General features: G+C 44.4%; 1 protein-coding gene across 2 annotated transcripts in view; it reads right to left on the bottom strand.

The window, feature by feature from the left end:
• uvssa (UV-stimulated scaffold protein A) overlaps nucleotides 1-20,717 on the bottom strand; it is a 37,794-nt gene that overhangs the window by 2,370 nt on the left and 14,707 nt on the right. For both annotated transcript variants that reach the window (XM_078261006.1, XM_078261005.1), the window contains exons 9-13: nucleotides 11,382-11,502; nucleotides 6,408-6,603; nucleotides 3,404-3,517; nucleotides 2,915-3,098; nucleotides 2,716-2,827 (exon numbers count right to left, since the gene is read on the bottom strand). In XM_078261006.1, the coding sequence (XP_078117132.1) occupies nucleotides 2,716-2,827; nucleotides 2,915-3,098; nucleotides 3,404-3,517; nucleotides 6,408-6,603; nucleotides 11,382-11,502 (727 nt within the window). The remainder of the gene's footprint in view (nucleotides 1-2,715; nucleotides 2,828-2,914; nucleotides 3,099-3,403; nucleotides 3,518-6,407; nucleotides 6,604-11,381; nucleotides 11,503-20,717) is intronic.

Genomic DNA, 20,717 nt, shown 5'->3' with positions numbered 1-20,717 from the left:
ACTACCGGCGGAAAATAGCACTTGTACCACAACCTGGTGCAATGCATCTCTTCTTGTTCTTATACAAGGTTAATGTTCAATTGCACACTGTCCCTGCTTAAATAAAACTACATGTAATCAGTATTGCAGCAGGACTCTCTTCTCTGTCAACACCTCTGAATCCTTCCAGCCAGGGTCTGTGTGTCTGTCTCTGTGTGTGTGTGTGTGTGTGTGTGTGTGTGTGTGTGTGTGTGTGTGTGTGTGTGTGTGAGATGATTCAAAGGTGATGTAGCAGAACTCGCTCCCACCGTGGTTTACCCTCAGCACAGATCAGAGCCCAGACAGACCATTTACAGGCAACAATGTTTATTCTGACTGATCACACTTTTAACACAACTTTATGACCACCAACCGTGTGCCGCCGTCTGCCTGGCTACTGGCAGGATCACAGCCCCGTTGCTCACAACGTTTTAACAAAGAACCAACAAAACAACATCTCACAGCCCAGTGTTGTGTCTCTGAGTCGTGCGGCAGTCATTTGAAGGTCCAGCACGCTACTGCATATAAAAGGGAGAGTTTAATTAGTACAACGATCAGCTGAAACAATTAACTCACCTGGCACTGCTCTCCTGATCTATCCCCACACCTCTCTCTACTGCAGCTGATTGCAGACCACGCCCACCTCCACAGGTGAATAACAGCTACTAAAGTAAATCTCCTGTGATTGGAGCTCAGTGTCCAGTTTGAGAGCTTTAGCAGCAGAGATGAAGACATGCTAAGAAGTCCGGACAGCTGTGTGTCACATCACTTGCAGGTCAGATTACAGGTGGAGTACTCTGTAATGTGAACTCCGTATCTCTACTGTAAACGGTACAAACACAGGCCCTGCTGACTTCTGGGTGTAATACACTAACTGCACTTCCTGGATCATAGTTCATCATGTCAGCGGCACCTGAAGCAACACTCTGCTCCCCCTGCATTCAGTTTTTGGACTGAAATAAACGCTGCTGCGTACCGTACAGTGGCAGCATGTTTGGATGGTCACTATAAGGAGGAGGACCCTTAAAGTGAACCCAACCACACCTCTGCAATACAGCCAGCTGCTCCTCTTCATCTGTCATTAGGAGCTCCATGCTGTACCCCACTGCACCCCCGACCCCTCACCAGCCAAACTGGCCCGCTGCTCCCAGATGCTCCAGTCTCCCAAACGCTCACTCAGTGAAACAACACTACTGATCCTTTGACCAGGGTCTAGAGACAGCCATGTCTGTCGCTATGACAACTGGTTTGAGATGACCTTTACAATGTCCCCCACTGCCTGTTTAACTTCCCCACACACACACACACACACACACACACACACACACACACACACACACACACACACACACACACACACACACACACACACAATTTACCTGTGGCTGTTGGTGTGTGAGAAAGCTGAGGCCATCAGCTCATTCAGGCCACTGCTCCCCCCCCACACCCGCTGTGTGTGTGCGTGTGTGAGATTGACTCATGGATCAATAGTGCAGTTGGTAACAAAAGATGCTATTTCACAACTCACTGGATGGCATGCCACACACACACACATACACACACACACACAAGATCAGCTGTATTATTGGTGCACAAAAAGGAAAACACAAACTCATAGCTGTCTATCCATCAAAGCTCACAGTTTGTTCCCCGCAATCAACGGCGTCTTCCTCACAGAGCAAACCACTGTGGCCAAAATCTCCATAAAAAGGGAGTATGCTCACCATGATTTACTGATTATGTGTCAAGAAAGTGAGCAAACTAAAGAGTTAATGCTAAAAAGCTCTTGAGAAGGCTAGAAAGTGGAGACGAGTCATGTTTTTCTTTGTCAAACTACCCGTGAGAAATAACATTTTGTATAACTACAGTACATATACCACAAGCAGTGGTCTTCCTCAGACCACGAGAAAGGTGGTGGAAGCCACACAAAAAGGTAGTTAGTAGGGCTGGGCAATATATCGATATTATATCGACATCGATATATGAGACTAGATATTGTCTTAATTTTTGGATATCGTGATATGACACAAGTGGTCTTTTCCTGGTTTTAGAGGCTGCATTACGGCAAAGTGATGTCATTTTCTGAACTTGGTAAACTGTTCTAGCTTTTCTATTATTTGCCTTTACCCACTTAGTCATTGTATCCACATTATTGGTGATTAATGATCAAAACTCATTGTGTTAATATTTTGTGAAAGCACCAATAGTCACACTACAATATCGCCACAGTATAGACATTAAGGTATTTTGTCAAAAATATCGTGATATTAGATTTTTTTCCATATCGCCCAGCTCTAGTAGTAAGTAGACTTTGAGGAATAAAAAACAGTAATGTATTATATTACTGAGAGTGAAAGTTGGAAACAAAAACTCAAGGTTTACCTACTTGCTTTTTCCAAAGCTTTTTAACATATCTTACGGTCTTACTAGCTTTAGTTGGAGATTCCATTCTGATGGCTGTTTGTAGTGACAGTCTTAAAAGCCAACTGCTTATTCCACTTGGCCAATGTAATACATAAGTAGCTATTGGATGTTACTTGATCAACAGGAAGTGTTTTGGCTTCGGCTGCAGTGCCCCCTCTTCACTGTGGTTTCACTTTTAGATTTGAAGGTGTGTGAGTGATTGGCAGTGTGGCTGCAGCTGGACCCTGTCCCTCTCTGTGACTCTTCCAGTAGTGTGAGTGCATGGCTCCTCACCAGGCTGCTCCTCCCTCTTCCTCCTCTCCTCCTGCTCCTCCCTCAGTCGGTCCTCCTGCCTGCAGGGTCGGCCCTCCTGGTCTCGAGGAACGATGGGCCCATGGAAGGGACACTGCAGCGGGACACACAGTCACGGCTCAAACACACACCCTAACAGCACGGGGGACAGATAGAGACCTGCAGGAAGTGTAGCTGGTACCTTGAGGCGGTCCTGTCTCTGGCACAGCTTCCCCCCGCCAACCGGGGCTCTGCAGTGATGACTGACCGGAGTGAAGCTCCCGGGGAAGGAGATGTATCTGCTCCGGCTCTCTGCCTGCAGCTCCTTGTTCTCCCGCTCCTCATCCACATCAATGGGAACCCAGAACTGATGCTGAGAGGCCGACCTGCACAGGGACGAGACACAGGACCAGCAGGGATCCGCAGGCGTAAAAAAAACAGTCATAAAAGTCTTTCATAAATTATAATTGTTATAAAAACAACATACATCCTTTATCTGATAGAACACGCACACTAATGAAATACTGAAACAAATGTCTACACATTCAGTTACTAACAAAGAAATGCCACGACGGATTATAATTCTACTGTTATATTAGAAAACACACGTCCTACTGAACTGTACAGTCATGTGACACGTGTGCGTGTGTGCGTGTGCGTGTGCGTGTGTGCGTGTGCGTGTGTGCGTTACTTGATGATCTTGCCAGCGTTAGGCTGCTCCTGGCCCCAGTAGTACAGGTCCAGGCCGAATGGAACCACCGGAGCGTCAGCAGCCTTCCGGTCTGAGCCGGACCGAGAGGAGCTGCTGCAGGAGGACAGACGAGAGAAACAGACGTCATGCACAGACAAATTCCACTCCGAGTGTGACACCTTTTCATACACGAGGTCGGAGCCCCTGGACAGTACACTGTGGGTCTGATCCGTACAGAGGAGGAATACACAGGGAAATACATCTGAACTGCTTGAACTACAAAGTGACATTAACCATGGGCGATTCTAGGATCAGAGCTTTAGGGGTGCATGGCACCCTTTTAACGTCATTTTTAAAAAACATTTTTCTACTGTGCTAACTGTGCATTTAAACATACTTTTGGACCATCATGGCAGGGGAAACACTGAATTATGTAACTAGAAAGACACCAACATTTCTATAAAAAAATTACTTTAACTGAGCCATGTAGCCATTACTACAAAGGTGAGGTGGTATTACAAATAAAATCGGATATGTATCCATGGAAAAGCAGACATTTCCACAATGCAGTATTAATAACGTTTGAAAATTTGAGATTCGTGCACTTTTGACTGATGGCTGACAAGAACTATTTTCAGAAAATGGATCTGAATTTGTTTCTGAATGATCTCGGCATCTAGATTCTGGGTTTAGTTTCACGATGCTGGGGTATTCCCAGGGCCAGATGTAGGTACATTTGTGAATGTAGCGTCTCAGCGCCATGGCCAACCCGCAGAAAGCGCACGCTGTGATACTTCAGCTTACGTCGTATTTACCAAACCTGCAGTTCATCGGGCAATCGGCGCCTTTCTCCACCCACTATACCGTAAATTGTAGTACTTGTGCTATGATACGGCTGAGTGCAGACTGCGATATTCCCACTGCTGATGCTATGACTGTTTGAAATGATCCTGATGCCAATATGTGTAATGTAGCGAGGAGTTTAACAACTGCTGGAATGGAATTTGAACGCTGAGTCTGAGATTCAGTGTCATCTTTGATTTCTTCCAGTAACTGTAATATTGCATGGCTGCTTAATCTGTAACGCTTAATGATTTCGTGTTCACTCAACTGAAAAGGTGTGATCCTCGTGGGCAAACATCCTTTCGGCTCGGCACCTTGGCCTATGTCTTCGTCTTGCTCGGATTACTGCTGCCATTTCACCAGGAGGCGTATGCGAGGAAACCCGCTTGCGGGAGGTTTTTGTACATACCGCGGAATACATAATTAGGCGCACTTTACGCTTCCCCTCCCATCTCTTTATGGGAAACTCCCGCTTTCCCCTTGACCCTCCCGTGAATGTATATGCATGGCACAGAAATACGCAATTTGCCATTTTCGGTCCCCGCGACAGGCAGTCTGCGCTTTTACCTCAGTGCGGCCTGTTTGTACATACCTCGCCATGCTTTTACGTGCACGTTGCGAAACCAATACGCCTGAAGTGGGCGTAAAAGCGTTAGTACATCTGGCCCCCAGAGTTTTTGTTTCTTTTAGCTATTATTTTTTAGGGGTGCAAGGATCAAGTTTAGGGGTGCTTCAGCACGTGAGATGGGCACGAGTCAGACACACATCTGTAGTGCCACTTTCTAAATATACTGAAAGTCTTACTGGGTGGCAGTAGCTCCATCTGTGGGGGCGTGGCTTGGGGACAGGAGGGTCACCGGTTCAAGGCCCCGTACAGACCGAGCATAAACTGTGTAATATTAATGGACATAGCATGTGTGACGTCACCCATTGGTTTGTGGAGATCTGCTGTGAGTCGTCGAGTTTGCCGTTACGGGCGCAGCCATCCTGGTTGCGGATGTGATGATTTTAGACGAGAGGGAGGAGCTGCTTACGCTCTACGTGACGTTACACACTTTCACTGGCAATCACATCATAGCCACGCCCTAAAACACCCCCTGCTTTATCGCCGATTTTAAAATCAACGAGACCATAATTCAAAAAATGAACATCATTCTGTGTTGCAGAAGACTTCAAACTAGCGATTGAGACCATAAACTCATTATGAAAATGTTTACTGAGGTAATAAATCAAGTGAGAAGTGGGTTACTTTCTCATTGACTTCTACAGAAACCGACCTCCTTTTGCAACCGCACGTGTCGCCCCCTGCTGGAATTCAGATAGAATGCAGGTTTAAGGCACTTCCGCATTTGCAGCACTTCGCCGAACCGGATGCTTTGTCCATTAATATTACAGAGTACAGAGTGGACTGTTGCAGGTACAGTCCACCTGCTGGCACTGCCGAGGTGCCCTTCAGCATTCTATAAGGCAGCCCCCCCTCCCGCTCCCCCTCCGCTCTGACAACTCTCCATACATAATGCATGTGTTTATAAAGCGCAGTCAAAGTATTATTAAAGTGTATGGATTGACTGCGGCCCTTACACATCATGGCCGATCTCTAATGAAGTCTTAAACGATGCTGTATGATTAATAGCAACGACTCACAACATGATCACTCCATTTAGGCTCAAGTACCTGTGTTTTCATTTTAATGTTCATGATTAAATGGACTTTTTCCCCGGAATAGAAAGTTTCGAAGACTGAACCAGACCTGTTCCAACTGAATGTTTCTAAGAAAGCGGGCAGTGAGACTGATTCACATCATCATCTGTTTGAAGAACAACCTGAACTGTGATGACTGAGTAGAGCCACACTGGCTCAACACTGAAGCAATGCTTACACAGTTTCTCTTCTCCAGTTGTGCTTCATTAACGCGCCAAGGCTTCAGGATTAAGGGCATCCAACTTGTAAAAGGCTTTAAATCACACATTGTACAACCACATTGCAACAATATCCTCTCTCCTCTTAGACATATTATATTTTTTATATATATTTTGTTCTTATTATTAATGAAGTGAATGTAAATGTGGTGTGTGAGGTAGAAGGACAGGCGGTGAACAGAGCAGAAGGATGAGAGATGAGGACAGGTGGAGGGAGAGTGACAGGACTACAGCAGGTGTACCTGGACTCAGCGGGCAGAGGCAGGCTCTGTCTGAGGTGGTGTAGCGTGGCCGCCGCACATGTTGGGTCCTGCTCCTCCTCTATGAGTCGCTTCAGCCGCCTGGAGGAGGAGGAGGTGGAGGAGGACGGAAGAGGTGCAGCTGCAGGTCTTGTAGCAGGAGGCGGTGCTGTGGAGGCGGACGGAGCTGGATCGAGACCTGCAGACCAACAGAGACCAGAGGTCAGGATCATCCTGAACGCTGGGCTGCAGTCGAACCACCATCCGGTCCAGACATCTACACATCCTTACTACATTTACATTAACATTAGTGATATTCTGTTTGTCTCTTCATGTTGAACAGACAATTGTGTGTGTGTGTGTGTGTGTGTGTGTGTGTGTGTGTGTGTGTGTGTGTGTGTGTGTGTGGTCAGCAGGCTCTGGGGACTGAGCAGACTTGCAGGTGAGGTCAGAGGGCAGCAGTAAGCTGATCCCACACATTATGAGGGCTGAGCTGGAGATCAGAGAGTCAGTCACTGCCACGGGCCAACACGCACGCATGATCTGCCTTGTTCTGTTTGAACAGGAAGACAGCCCGTCTGCATATTTACTCTACTGCTTTAATTACAAAACTGTTTACACACAAAACAGTCAAACTGTCTGACAACTAGTGCAGAAAGTTGGTGAAGTATAAAAGAGAAGAAGAGTCTCTCAGGCTTACAACAGAGACCTTTGGAAACGCTGCCAACTCATTTAACTTTGTAAACTCCAGGTAGTATTGTAGTCTGGACGGACACAAATTGAGACATTTGGAAACAATGACGCAGACACCCAGAGTCACTCTGATTGGGTCTTATCAGTCTCGCCATGTCCTTCTCTGATTGGTCATGCCCCTATCAAGTGACCCTTTATGGAAGAAAACAGACATCAGCCGTGACTACCGGAGGTTAATTCAACATGGATAACGAGTCACAGCTGTTTGTGCCCTTGTTGTCGGCGCTAGCGTCTGCTGTGCAGTTAAACTCTGCATTTTATACATGTTGAAATGTTTACATGCCTTACATCATTTCAACTTCCAAAGTACGGTGATTTTGAAGAAGAACTGACCAAAGTAATGGCATGTCTCACCACGTCACCCTTTCCTCCTTCCTCCATCCCTCCCTCTTCCTCCCTCTCGCTCTCTCTCCCTCTCTTTGTCAGATGGTGAAATCCCGACTCAATCTCTTTTCAAGCCGCCACATGGCCGAGGTTTGTCTGGATGTTAACCACAGATCAATGGAGGAAATGTGTATAGAGTGTGTGTGTGTGTGTGTGTGTGTGTGTGTGTGTGTGTGTGTGTGTGTGTGTGTGTGTGTGTGTGGTGGTGGTGGGGGGGGGGGAGAATGTTAGAGAAAGAGAGAGAAAAAGGGGGTTAAGGGGGGTTTGAGGGAGAGAGCGCAAGAGAGAGGAAAGGCGGAAAGAGGTATTGATTTTCTGGGGTTAAGCAGGGCCTGTAATTAAAATGTTAATTCGAGAAAAAGAGAGATAGTGTCCTGACAGCAGAGAGAGGGATAAGAGGACTGATAATCAGAATGACAGAACAGGACAGGAGGGGAAGAAAGAGAGAGAGAGAGAGAGAAAGAGAGAGAGAGAGAGAGCAGAGCCAGGCTTTCTTCGAATGAATGAACACTGGAAGAAATGAGGAGAAAAGAAAGAGAGGAAATGATGAATGTGATCCACTAGCTGAGAGGAAGTGTCCGAGGAGGACAGGAAGCAAACGAATAATAGAGGAATGGTGACATACTACTGAGAAATATCCTCCCAGACATTCATTTTAGAATCAGATCTAATATATTGTTAGATATTATCCACTAGTGTGCATTTTAAAGCCGCCTGATTTCACACTCTCCCTACAGCCTGCGTTGACTGCTCACTTGAACAGAAAGTGACATGGAGAAAACCACCTGTGCATCCTCATGAAGCAGGTGGGTAGAAGGCTTGACCACCAAAAAGATGTATCTGTATCATTGGTTCCCCCAGCTGTTGTCTGTCTGACACTGGTGTCTCTTCTGTGGAGATGTTTCCACTAATAAAAAACAGCTAATGTTAGCATCTATCCTTTAAAAGGCCAACACCTCAACAAACATTGGCTGTCAACATTGACCAAATTTGAGCTCCCAGTGGACAGGCCGATCTCTGCAGTTATAGTACAGTTCTGACCAGATGCTGGGAGCTCGGATGAGCTGCAGTCAGGAACTTTATGCTTGTTTATCACTATCTTTGCTGACAGCATTTCGTTCTGTGAAGCATGGCAACACATTGTGTAAGTACACTGTCCTGGTGCTGTACACTCTCACTAGCATACCAACTGATTAATCCACAGCTGAAACTAGTCCCCAAGAAAAACACTGTTTATTTATGTTAGAGGAGCATCTGCCACGTGCAGTGTGTCACAACATCACTGAGCCTTTTTCAAAATGAAACCATCTCTTTGTAAACCTTGATTGCCATTTCGGTGGGAACCAATAGGCTTGGGGAGAGCCACAGACAGGGCAGGGGAGTCCGGGAGTTTTGAGAGACAGACTAATGAGTTGTTGGTTTGGATTTCTCCATTTGATAGTCTTGAGAATAGAGCGAGTCCAGCCTTGTCCTTTAGAACAGATCCAACAGATACTAACCCTGACCCTTTAAAACAAATCCAACAGATACTAACCCTAACCAAACATTCATGAAATGCACAGACTGAAGAATACAGCAAACGGATAGTGCCTTCGTTTAGTTGCTGGTGTGTGTGTGTGTGTGTGTGTGTGTGTGTGTGTGTGTGTGTGTGTGTGTGTGTTAGTGGGGGTAGAATCTAGGTGCAGGGCTAATAGGGGCTCATTAAAGAGGTTGCATTGTTAATTTGGTATGGCCCCTGTAGATCATTACCTAGCCCACTAATCACCCTGAGACACACACACACACACACACACACACACACACACACACACACACACACACACACACACACACACACAGCTGTTTGGGGCTCATCAGATACTATCTAATTACTTTAGCATCTAATTGATTAGTAAAGGAGGGAGGTGGGAGCAGAGAGCGATGGGCTCTCAGGTAGAGATGAGGCTCAGTGTGAATGTAATGGTGTGAGGGTGTGGGGGGGGAAGACTCACCAGGGGTCAAAGGCCACAACATGGCTGAGCCAGCAATACCAGCCGTGTCTGCAACATGTTCTGTTCTGGCGTCATTAACACAGACACACACACAGGAAAGTTCACACTGAAAGTGTATGAGTGATGGGTGAATATGGCTGACAGAGCTGTACTGTTTACTGTGGCCTGCAGCTCATCACGACAGAAACAGCATTCAAATTCCATCATACATTTAGAAAAAGCATGTCGGTTCACAGCTGACGCTGCAGGTGGTTAATGAAGGAGTGCTGCCTGCAGGCCACATATGATCCATACAGTCCAACACAACGCAGAACACTGTGTGTGTGTGTGTGTGTGTGTGTGTGTGTGTGTGTGTGTGTGTGTGTGTGAGATGGTAAATGGATGTGTTGACAGGACAATATCCATCAAAAGATACACAGGGAGGGAACATGCTTGAGAAAAAGAAACCATCTGTCTCCATTACAGGGCCGAGCTGCATTCTCATAGTTAGCAGTCAGAAGCAGCGGGGGGGACCACCACACACTGATTAGGCTCATCTCTGGATACACGACAAGATTACTTTGCATGTGCTGTAAAGCCAACCTGAGTGTACCAACACACGGCAGTAAGGCTTTGCTTCAGTAATCAATATTTCTACATGAAATGACTGTGAGTGATGCTAAATGGTTCTGATCAGCTCTGCAGGGGGTTTGAAGCCTCTTTCAGATCATTGTTTTGGTCCTACGGTACCAAAATCCCCCATCTGATTGAGTTTTGCTACTCTGATGAACCTTTCTCCAGCAGAGCAGCAGCTGCTTCGGTGAAATCAAGCCTCGGTACTCTACCTGCTCAGGCAACGTGAGAGAGCAGCTGGTGACAGAGGACCATTTAGCAGCCCAAGAGACATACATTTCCCTCAGAAACTTTGGATGTAATCCAATAAACAAACTATCAAAGTGTTGGCTTGCTATACAGCATCTTTGGCTACACAGACCAGAGTTCTGGGAATCTGCACTCAATTGCTCTTCCTTTGTGTGTCCCAGTAAACTCGTTCTGAATCGTGAGAACTGAATGTGGAAATATTGGGTTTCATTTTCAGTGAGGGTCAAATACAGTTTCAGAGCAACTGAATTTCATGATATTACATTGTTCAAAACGGTTTCGGACAACAACATATTTCTGCCCATAGACTTAGATTCATCGGGTGGACACAACCACCACTCCATGTGATGTGGTATAAACTGATACAACGTTGATGTTGTCAACTTGTTCTGCCTCCTCAAGTGGCCATACCATCTCTTAATGCAGCTTTAAAGTGTTAAAACATGGCTGCTGTCAGTATTTGGTTTTACTGTCCACTGAAGTCAGTCTGGAAACAACAATGAGAGAACTAGGCTGGCCCTTTGTCAAACCAATCCGAACTTACACGCCATTCGCAAAATATCTTTTAATTACATTATTACGGATTCAAAAAAAGATTGTGGGATTTTGCTTCATGCTAACAATTGTGACATCCTGTTTGTCTCATTAGAGTTGTAGTTCATTTTGTAGTTCGTGTGAAGAGACTTACTCTATGATCAACACACACACACACACACACACACACACACACACACACACACACTATTTTTGACCACGGTTGTATAAATAAAGCCATGTAAGTAGCCGTCACCTGCACATGAGCAGCTGCTGAACGCTGGTCTTTGAAGTGTGTTTGTGAATCTTAAAGGATTAGGGGCAGCAGCAGGTCTTCTTCTGTAGCTTAACCTCACTGTTTATGCACGTGTCTGTAGGTGCGCATGTGTGTGTGTGTGTGTGTGTGTGTGTGTCTGTGTGTGTGTGTGCATGCGTGTGTATGTTGTACTCATACCATACTCGGCTCGTAGATGCTCTGGAATGTGTGGCTCATATCCTTCTTTCTCTGGAACCTCATCGAAATCATCATCATCCTCATCATCATCGTCTTCCTCTCCGTCTGCAGAAGCCTTCATCTGAGGAAGAAGAGGTAAGGTATTATAAACACAGTAAACACATTTTAAACTGCATGGTGTGTTGTGTGCAATGTCAGTCCTATTCATTTTTTAAATAATAATAACCGATCGTTTCGACAGAATAATCCCTCATCACTGCCTGTCCCACATATCAAGGTCCTTAGGGGACAGAGAAACTACTTAAGACTTTGAGCTGAAAAATCCCGAAAAAGTTAGTAAGTGATAGAGTGCGGATCGCATTTTTCTGTCCGAGCCCGGCCTGCGCCTGACAGTTAAAATCTCTTTTTTTTTCCTCATAATGACACATGTACGTTTGTTTGTATGGAAAGCCCGGTTTTATTAAGCAACTGTAGGAAGGCATTCGGAAATGTCAATAGATGAGGCATCAGCGCACACGGGGCAACAAGCGCACGTTAACACACTACATAAGCCGTTTTAAATTTAAAATGCTCAATGCCTTATCGCGCTGATGTGACCAAGCCCTACCCGAACCCCAACATCATTTCTAAATATCTGTCCGAACCCGACCCTAGCCCGACGGGTCGCGACGGGCCGGGTCCATCCTCTAGTAAGTAAGTCTTGAGTTATTTTATTTTTATTTTATTGGTTCATTTGATAGGGACCATGCATATTTATGAACATTGTTGTATAAAAACACCATGTAAATATGCCAGAATTAGTAAAAAGAACTACTTTTCATCTGCAGTCCCTAGGCAGGTAACATAGGACCAACATAGACACAGCCAGCAGTCATACAGCACTCATTCACTATACATTAAAAAGGTACACATAATGGTGACATATACATTGACAAAACAAAAAAAATAAAAAATAAAAATAAAAAAAAATAAAAACATGCATACATGATGACAAGGAAATTATTCATCCACCTCTATACTACATTCAATTTAACAGTGAAAGTGTATGGGTGATGAAATGTGTGACAGTTAAAAGTGTGTTAGGTTAAGATTAGTTGGTCAAATTACTGTTCTGTTATTTTGACTTCTGAGCCAAGATTGCAGTGCAACGGTAACCCCTACTATTGCCTGTGTGTGTGACTTTGTCATTGATGAAAATCAACTAATGTGGGAACAGTCAAAATATACTGTACATAAGGCGCACATAGAACAAGGTGTATCCTAGAGGTTCTGTTATCTAACATTTACTTTAGGTCCAATTATGCAAAACAATAAACACCCAAATGTACCCAGCTCTTTCACCAAGTGTCCTATACAGTAGGTCCTACAGCCCTGCAAGTGCACTGAACAATCCAATTACTGGATGTGCCTGGATTTCCTTTAGCTACATTCAAAGAAAACAGAAATACAGTAAATGTCTCTGGTGCATCGGGCAAATTCACAAAAAGGATTGCACAGCTTTTGCGGCTATTTAACATGTATAAATCAGACATAAAGGAAACTGTGTAATTCTCACAGCACCAGCACAGGGTGAAATGCACCCTGAACTACACTGCAGAGGAAATGGTTTCTCCGTGCACCTGTGCAGCCACACCCAGTTACAGTGAAATGATCAGCGTCTTCAGAGAGTTGGTGGGGATGTAGCACATTTAGAAGGAGGGTCCTCCGCTTCAATCATCTTCTTCTTTCACAGCCTGAAGGTTTGAAAACTGCAGCAGCACTCACAGACTGGATATTAAATCTCTCCGTCACCTTTAAATTCCTTCCTGAAGTTTGGAGGAGTCCTCTGCACCTTGTTGGTCACGACCTGCAGCTCGCCGTCTGCACACTTCATTTTCTTGGTGCTTATTACTTGGAACTTAATCAGAACAGGTGAAAGTGCTTGAAATGTAACAATTTTGTACCTTTGTGTAGGAATAGCAGGTGCAGAAAGACAACATGGTTTCATAGCACCTACATTTAAATACACTCGGGTCCAGTAGACCCAAACACCTCATATGTAACTCCGGATTTCCACTGGATGCGGAACGTCTGCGGACCGGCTCCGCTGCGTGTCGGCTCCGTGCTCCGTCGTCCGTCAATACCCACTAGGTCCGGATTTGTTGCGTAAAGGCTGCGACCACGACTGACAGCTGAAGTCACGAGGACCCACGAGATCTCGCGAATTCATGTAGAATAGAACCACAAAACAAAACAAGGAGGAGTAGAGGGGAAACAACTCTGTGCTGTGTTTTCAAGGTGTAGTGCAGGGAAATATGATCCGCCGTGAGCACGGTGTATTTTACTTTGAAAATTAACCGGATGTTTTATTTTGTTTCTGTGCTGGACTTCCTGTCCCGCACTATCTGCCGTGTGTTGAATTGCTGCGGAGCTCTCCGGCGTCCGGCAAAAAGCTCTGCGTATCTGCTCCGGAGGGCTGCGGACCGCCGGAGCTGGGACGGAGTAGGGACGCAGACGTTCCGCAGTCAGTGGAAATACACACATTGACTTGAATGGAAACCTAATGACTCGGCAGCCGTTCCGCAACCGGTGGAAATTGGGGGTAATAGATATGTGTGTGTGTGTGTGTGTGTGTGTGTGTGTGTGTGGGGGGGGTCTACCGTGTGCAGTCATTGAAAATAAGTTCTTTTTTATGATCTTCACAGAAAATGAGCCAAGGCCAATGAGTTTGAGTTTGAAGAAATAATAAATAGCATAATGTTTCTTTTAGCAAACATTGAGAACGGGTCCCACAGACCCGAACACCACACAAGGGTTAAAAGACTACCTGCGGCAGGGAGCCTCCAGAACCTGAGCTGCTGAGAGAGAACACTAGTGGGCCTTTGCACAAATTACCCTCTGATGCCAACAGAATCAGAATCCTTCTGCTGCAGTGAATGTCAGTGGGGGAAGTTTTGGTTACATGCCGTCTTCGACGCCAACCCAAAGAGAGCACTTGTGTGCATGAAGGTTTTAGTAACAGAGGCATGCTGGAGACTTTCTTCAGGAAGATAAACTGGAAGAGAGGCTGAAAGTACACCATCACTGCCATCAACACTAATTGGGCCTCCACACTGGTGGCACATTGTCCATTTAATAACCACATGAAATCAATCCTGAATATCATCTCCAAACACAGCATGACTTCAGAAAAAAGTCTTATTACAAACATACAGGAGGAACCTCTAAGGTGCTCTAGTGAGTATTTATGGCAGCAGTGTGTGAGGGATTGAGTCAGAATAAAGTACAGTGTGATTGTGTGTGTGTTGATGGTGATGCAGGAACATGTGCAGCAGTGTGGCTTTAGACACCGACACACGCACGCACGCACGCGCGCACGCACGCACGCACGCACGCAGAACATTAACCAGACTACACACACTGAAATGGTGTATACTTCTGTATTGTTTATCTCTCATTCCTGCACTCTCCTCCCAAGGCTGTGTGATCTCTGCTGCTTAGGATGAGTGTGCAAATGTGCGAGCATGCGTGTGTGTGTGTGTTTGTTGTGTGTGTGATGACCAGCTATCAGCACTAAGCAGAATTTATGGTTTTTAATTTCCTGGTGAGGTTGTTAGCCATTGGCTGGGCTACAATGCAGAACACAACACTCCATACACACAGGGGTCATTTCCATAACACAGATGTATGTGTGCGTGTGCGTGTGTGTGTGTGTGTGTGTGTGTGTGTGTGTGTGTGTGTGTGTGGTGGCTGCTGTGTCTTTAACAGCTGGGACACAGATACACACTCCATTCTACCAGCGTAATAATCACAGTGATTAGCATTAAGAGGAGCAGTAAAACCTAACGTTAAACTAACCCCTTATTCCCAAAGGCCTCTTTTTCATTAGTGTGTAATAATAGAGTGTGTGTGTGTGTGTGTGTGTGTCTGCTGATAAAGCACATTACAATGTTGGAATTAGTTTACAAACGATGAGTCTTTGGATGATGACTGAAGCCCGCCCACACAAGTGAATCATAAGACGGTGTCAGTTAACCATGTCACAACCCTCAACATACCTCTGGGTGCAGCTCTCACATACACACACACACACACACACACACACACACACACACACACACACACACACACACCAATTACAACACTTCATATTACAATGCTCACTATTCAGTTAAGCAGCATCTAAACAATTAAAGCCTAATTAGCTGTCATTATTGCAGCCACAAAGACTGGGACATGGTGGCTAGTCTAAGAGCTGTAAAATTGGTCCAGTACCAACTACAGAAAATGCATCAACCGGCCCCGATGGTGATCTTGCTGATCATATAGGATACTTGTAGACAATGCTTCCATCCAACACTTTTACAAAAGCACCTTTCTTGCAGCCCTTTGCACTTCTATTTACACCTTCAGGCAATTTAGGGACTCCAGTTTACCTGACTCTTAATTCTAGTCACCTGAAGCTCAAATACACTTCCTGCTTCCACTCGGCTGAGCAGGTCCGTGTCAGGTGACTGAAGTCATTGTCTGCAACATCTTTGCAGACGTCTGCATGAAGTCCACACGCGCGTGTGAACACGAAAGCCCACAAAAGGTGCCCTCCGTCACTGCTGTCCACCAGCCAAAAGATCCTCTTCAAACGAATGCCAACTAACACAGTCTGCTTACATTAAGCAACGTTTTGGAAAGCAACGTATGTAGTCTGCAGCCGTGACGAGACCACCGAGATGCTGCTTGGCTGCAGCGAGTGCATAGGCATCCATACAAGACAATACAGTGTTTGCTAAGACACAGACACAGCTGCTGTTAGCCTCCTAGCCATGTTAGCTACTGCAGTTTGTGTTTTTCTCCTGTCCCGCCTGATTTCTGCCTCAACACGCCAGGTGAAATCCATTCTGACCATGTAATTCACGTGTGGCCTCCGCTGCCGCAGAAGCACAAGCCACAGCCTTTCATTTGTATTGATTATTAAAGATTGAATATTAGTTTTGGAGTACATGAGGGGCCTTCACTTTCCAATTCCCCCTTAGCGCATCAAGCGTCCTTGGAAGAAGCCAAAGCTGCCAGGGGAATGAAATGAACTTGCAAACCTCAAAGAAATACCACCATACCTCAAGTCTTACAATCATACGCTTTCCCCGTTTTGTGGATGAGTAAGCTACATGTAGTCGAGCACTGGCATCACTCAGTAAAAGCTGCAGGCATACCTTTGTCCTTAACGAAACTCCCAGTGGCAGGAGTAGGGGAGGGGGTCAAAGGTTTGAATACGATTGTAAAGCAATTTTTTTCAATGCCAGAAGTGCCATGGTGGTGGTCGAAATATGGTATTTATTTCAAAGAAGGGTAGGGATGATTTTCAAATCGTTAAATAGTCATTCAATTATAAAAAAAAATAAATAAAAAAAAAATCAAATACTATCATCTCGTCTTAAAAAAAAATATATGTTCCCTTGTTTTGTTTTTACTGCGCTCAGTTCAGCTCTTCCAACCACAGGCCGAGCATGTGAGCGGAGCTCCGGTACTGTTCACTGCATGGTCCAGCCCCACTCAGAACACATCTGTGCATTTCACACACACACACTATTTGTGTTGATTATCTGCTGCTATGGCGACCTTGACACTGAAGTCCACAAAGTTCTTTGAAAGGATGAGGAGACATCATACAGGTGAACTATTCCACCATGCCAGGCTCGGGTTTAAGCTCAAATTAAAATACAACGCGGCTTTTCTCTTCGCTCGCATGCGCTGCAGTCTGCACACATCTGCTACAAACCTGAAAACGGCCAAATAGTTCTCAGTGAATACATAATGATATTATTGCTTGACATGGCCATCCTGAAGAGGGTGTAACAACTATTTATATATTTCATATGGCTCTATATGTACCTCTACTTTTTTCTCCTTTTTCATAGTAGTGGGTAGAGCTGGGCGATATAAAGAAAATCAAATATCAGATTTTATTTTTGACCAAATACATCAATGTCGATATTGTGGTGATATTGTAGGGTTGACTGTTGGTGCTTTGACAAAATATTGACATTTTTTTTAGATAGTCATCAGTTATGAAGATATAATGACTGAGTGGGTAAAGGCAAATAAAAGAACAGTAATGCAGCCTTTAAAACCAGGAAAACACACTTACGACACACGATGTCACGATATCCAAAATGTAAGACAATGTTTAGCCTCATATATCAATGTCGATATAATATCCATATATTGCCCAGCCCTAGTAATGGGTAAAAATCAAAAAGTGAACTCCATTATTAGCATTTACAAATGAAGGGACTTGTATCAGTATGAAATGCACAAAGCAAAAGGTAGTGGGTTAAATTCCCTCACTGATCAAACTGCAAATGATCCTTTTAATCTCAGAAAGGATGTAGCGAAGTCTGAGATACTGAGACTTGATTTGAATTATTTCCCAAAGAAAAGCTGAGAGAATGCTGTTAAACACAAGTGTAACATTTTAAACACCAAACCAAACTTTCTCAATTACTCTCACACACACACACACACACACACACACACACACAGAGAGAGATATAGGCTCTATAGGTTTTGTTCTTGTCTACTTTAATCCTGGCTGGTTTATTCTGCTCTGATCAATGACCTAAGACTAAGAAGTGATCACCCAGCTGGAGGAAAACCCTGCCCTAACATCATCTCTTTTCCCCCTCTTTCTGCCTCTTTGTCTCTAATTCACCTTAATTTAATCCTGATAGCATCGAGTGCTGTCGGCCCGCCTGGCAGAGCTGTAAGTCTCACAGTAGAATTAGCTTTCCTCCAGAAACATTTTGCTGACGGGGAGCGCGGCTAAAATATGGCCTCTATTCCCCCACATGGCTGCAGAGGGGGCTGCTTTGCATTTTAACGGACCTTTGGTTTATTCTCCGGACACACGCGAGGAGAAAATCACACAGCAACACAGAGTTCCCCACAGGAGATAAAAACTGCTTCTTTAACTGAAACTCAAGATTTAGCAGACAAATTAGAAGTGATGGTCGGAGTAAAGCAGGGCCATGAGTCACTGTAATAGGAAAAACTTTAACATTAAAAACAGGCCCAGATAGAAATAAAAATAGTTCTGGAAGAGCAGAATAAATAAGAAAGTTGTTTAAGTAAAGCCGGGCTATGTGTTACTGTAATGGCAATGTTTACTCAAAGATTAAAAAAAAAAAAAAAAAGAAAAAAGCAGGCTGCTAACGGGAAAATAGGCAAGGAAGAAAAATAAGTAGTTCTTCAACAACTAAATAAAGAAGGTGTGTGTTGGAAGTGCTTGCTTAAGGAAGGACCATACGTTACTTAGACAACAATACAGCTTCAGCGAGGGGTGCAATGACAACCATGGTGCCAACAAGTAGCTTCATTTTCATTGTCAAATATTTTTCCAGTGACGTGATTCATCGTCATGCCAATAAAATATTAAAAAATGTTTTTCAATCTTTAAGTTGCTTGTTTTATACAACTAACAGATACTCAAGATACTAATAAAGGTAATAAAGATACTAAGACATTGTTGGTGATTGATTTTCTATTGATGGACCAAACAACTAAATATAGTATTCTAAAGTATACTGTAGAATCAAAGTGACACATCCCCATCCATGGTAAAGACGCCAGTATGCTTCACACATCCCATGCATGGCTGCAGTTGGCTTCCCTACAGCCAGAGCTCAGTGTTTCACAGTGAGCAGATGCTTCCACTTATAAAAACTGTGGTAATGGAGAGAAAAAGCCAAAGAGCTTGGGCCAAAGACACATCCTCCCTGGACAGGTCGCTAGCTCAGAGCCAACATGACACATATACACAATAAAGGTGTCAACAGACAGTAGTCTTCCCAACATTATAATCTGAGACTCCGCTTAAACACTACATATGTAGGCTGCTCCCAATAACAATGCAACACCAAAGAATCCTGTCACGTGCACGCTCCCGTCCAGCTCTGTGAGCACGGCTGGGTATCAGACCTTAAAGGGATACTTCACAGATTTATCATTAAGCTTTGTATCAGCAGAAACACTGTAGTATTTTTGAATGACCGTGCTTCCCTCCCTCATGTACCCTTGAGACGAGAGATCTCTGTATTGTGGTTCTGGAAAAAATCTTCCGATGATGTAAAACCAAAATGTTTGCGTCATCGGAAGATTTTTTTGCCCAGAGGCAAATGGACTACAGCCAGTAGTAGGAGCTACTTCCGCATGTTTTCAACCCGCCCATAGGGGGTTGGACTGTCATCTTTCTCCGAAGATTTCTGGAAGCAAAACGAGCGTCAGCCATCTCAAATTTCCGCTACTGGCGTCTCAGCAGAAAACTTTTAGATGTGTCCGCTCATTAGACAACAAACTGGACTACCTCCAACTTCAACTAAACTTCCAATGCGAGTTCAGAGACTGCTGTGTTTTTGTTGTTGTGGAAACATGGCTGAACAACAGTGTACCGGACTATCCAGCTACCAGGCCGGTTGCTCTGTCGCCGGGTAAGACTAGTGGAGGTGGGCTGTGTTAACACGGACTGCCTGGTGCAGAAATGGGTTGCTTGTATCCAACTAACTGCTAACTGCTGGTGGAGTTTGTGACTGTTAAATGACGACCAGTCTACATTCCACGCAAATTTACAGCTGTGTTTATACTCGGTGTTTACAGCCCACCAAGCGCTAATGCTAGTAGCTATGTGTTAGCTGAACTTTAAGATTTGAAGTTTAAGATGATATCAAACAAAAAAGAGCAGGAAATCTCCGTATTTAAGAGGCTGAAAACAGCATTTTCTGCCAATTTTGGATGAAAAATGACTTTAACGATTAATCAATTATCAATATAGTTGGCGATTATTTTTCTGTCGATCGACTAATCGATTAGTCGTCTAATCCAAATATAGAAAAATGTCATTGAATTCTTGGTGAGAGTCTTCATCCGGTTTTCTTATTATGATCAAAGATGTATTATTCAAATGCAAAACGTACTTTTACTTGCTTCAGGCAAAATTATTTCCCTTGGTTTCAACATGACAATGGGCGTCATGCACTCGTGCTAACAGATTTGTACGAGTGAATGAAACAAACATAACAGACAGCCTTATGTGGCCACTGTAGAGGTATGGATTATGCTAGTGATCATATCTCATAATGAACAGGTTTTATGCATCAGTGACTCTGACTTCAAACACTTGCACAAGCAAACCTCACAGGAAAGAAGAAGTAAGTTTTAGGATAAGAATATGTAAATGAAAACAAGCCAATGCCCCTGGGCACACAGCTAGCTCCATGAAAGCCTGTTGTTCCCAGTTTGGTGTGGAGGAATTTAACTGGCCTGCACAGAGGCCTCAACCCATCCAACACCTTTGGGATGACCTGGAAA

Source organism: Sander vitreus, chromosome 10, assembly GCF_031162955.1.
Source record: "Sander vitreus isolate 19-12246 chromosome 10, sanVit1, whole genome shotgun sequence".
In the NCBI taxonomy this organism is placed as follows: Eukaryota; Metazoa; Chordata; class Actinopteri; order Perciformes; family Percidae; genus Sander; species Sander vitreus.
Note: the sequence above shows the minus strand (reverse complement) of the source record. Positions and strands in the feature narration are given on the sequence as shown.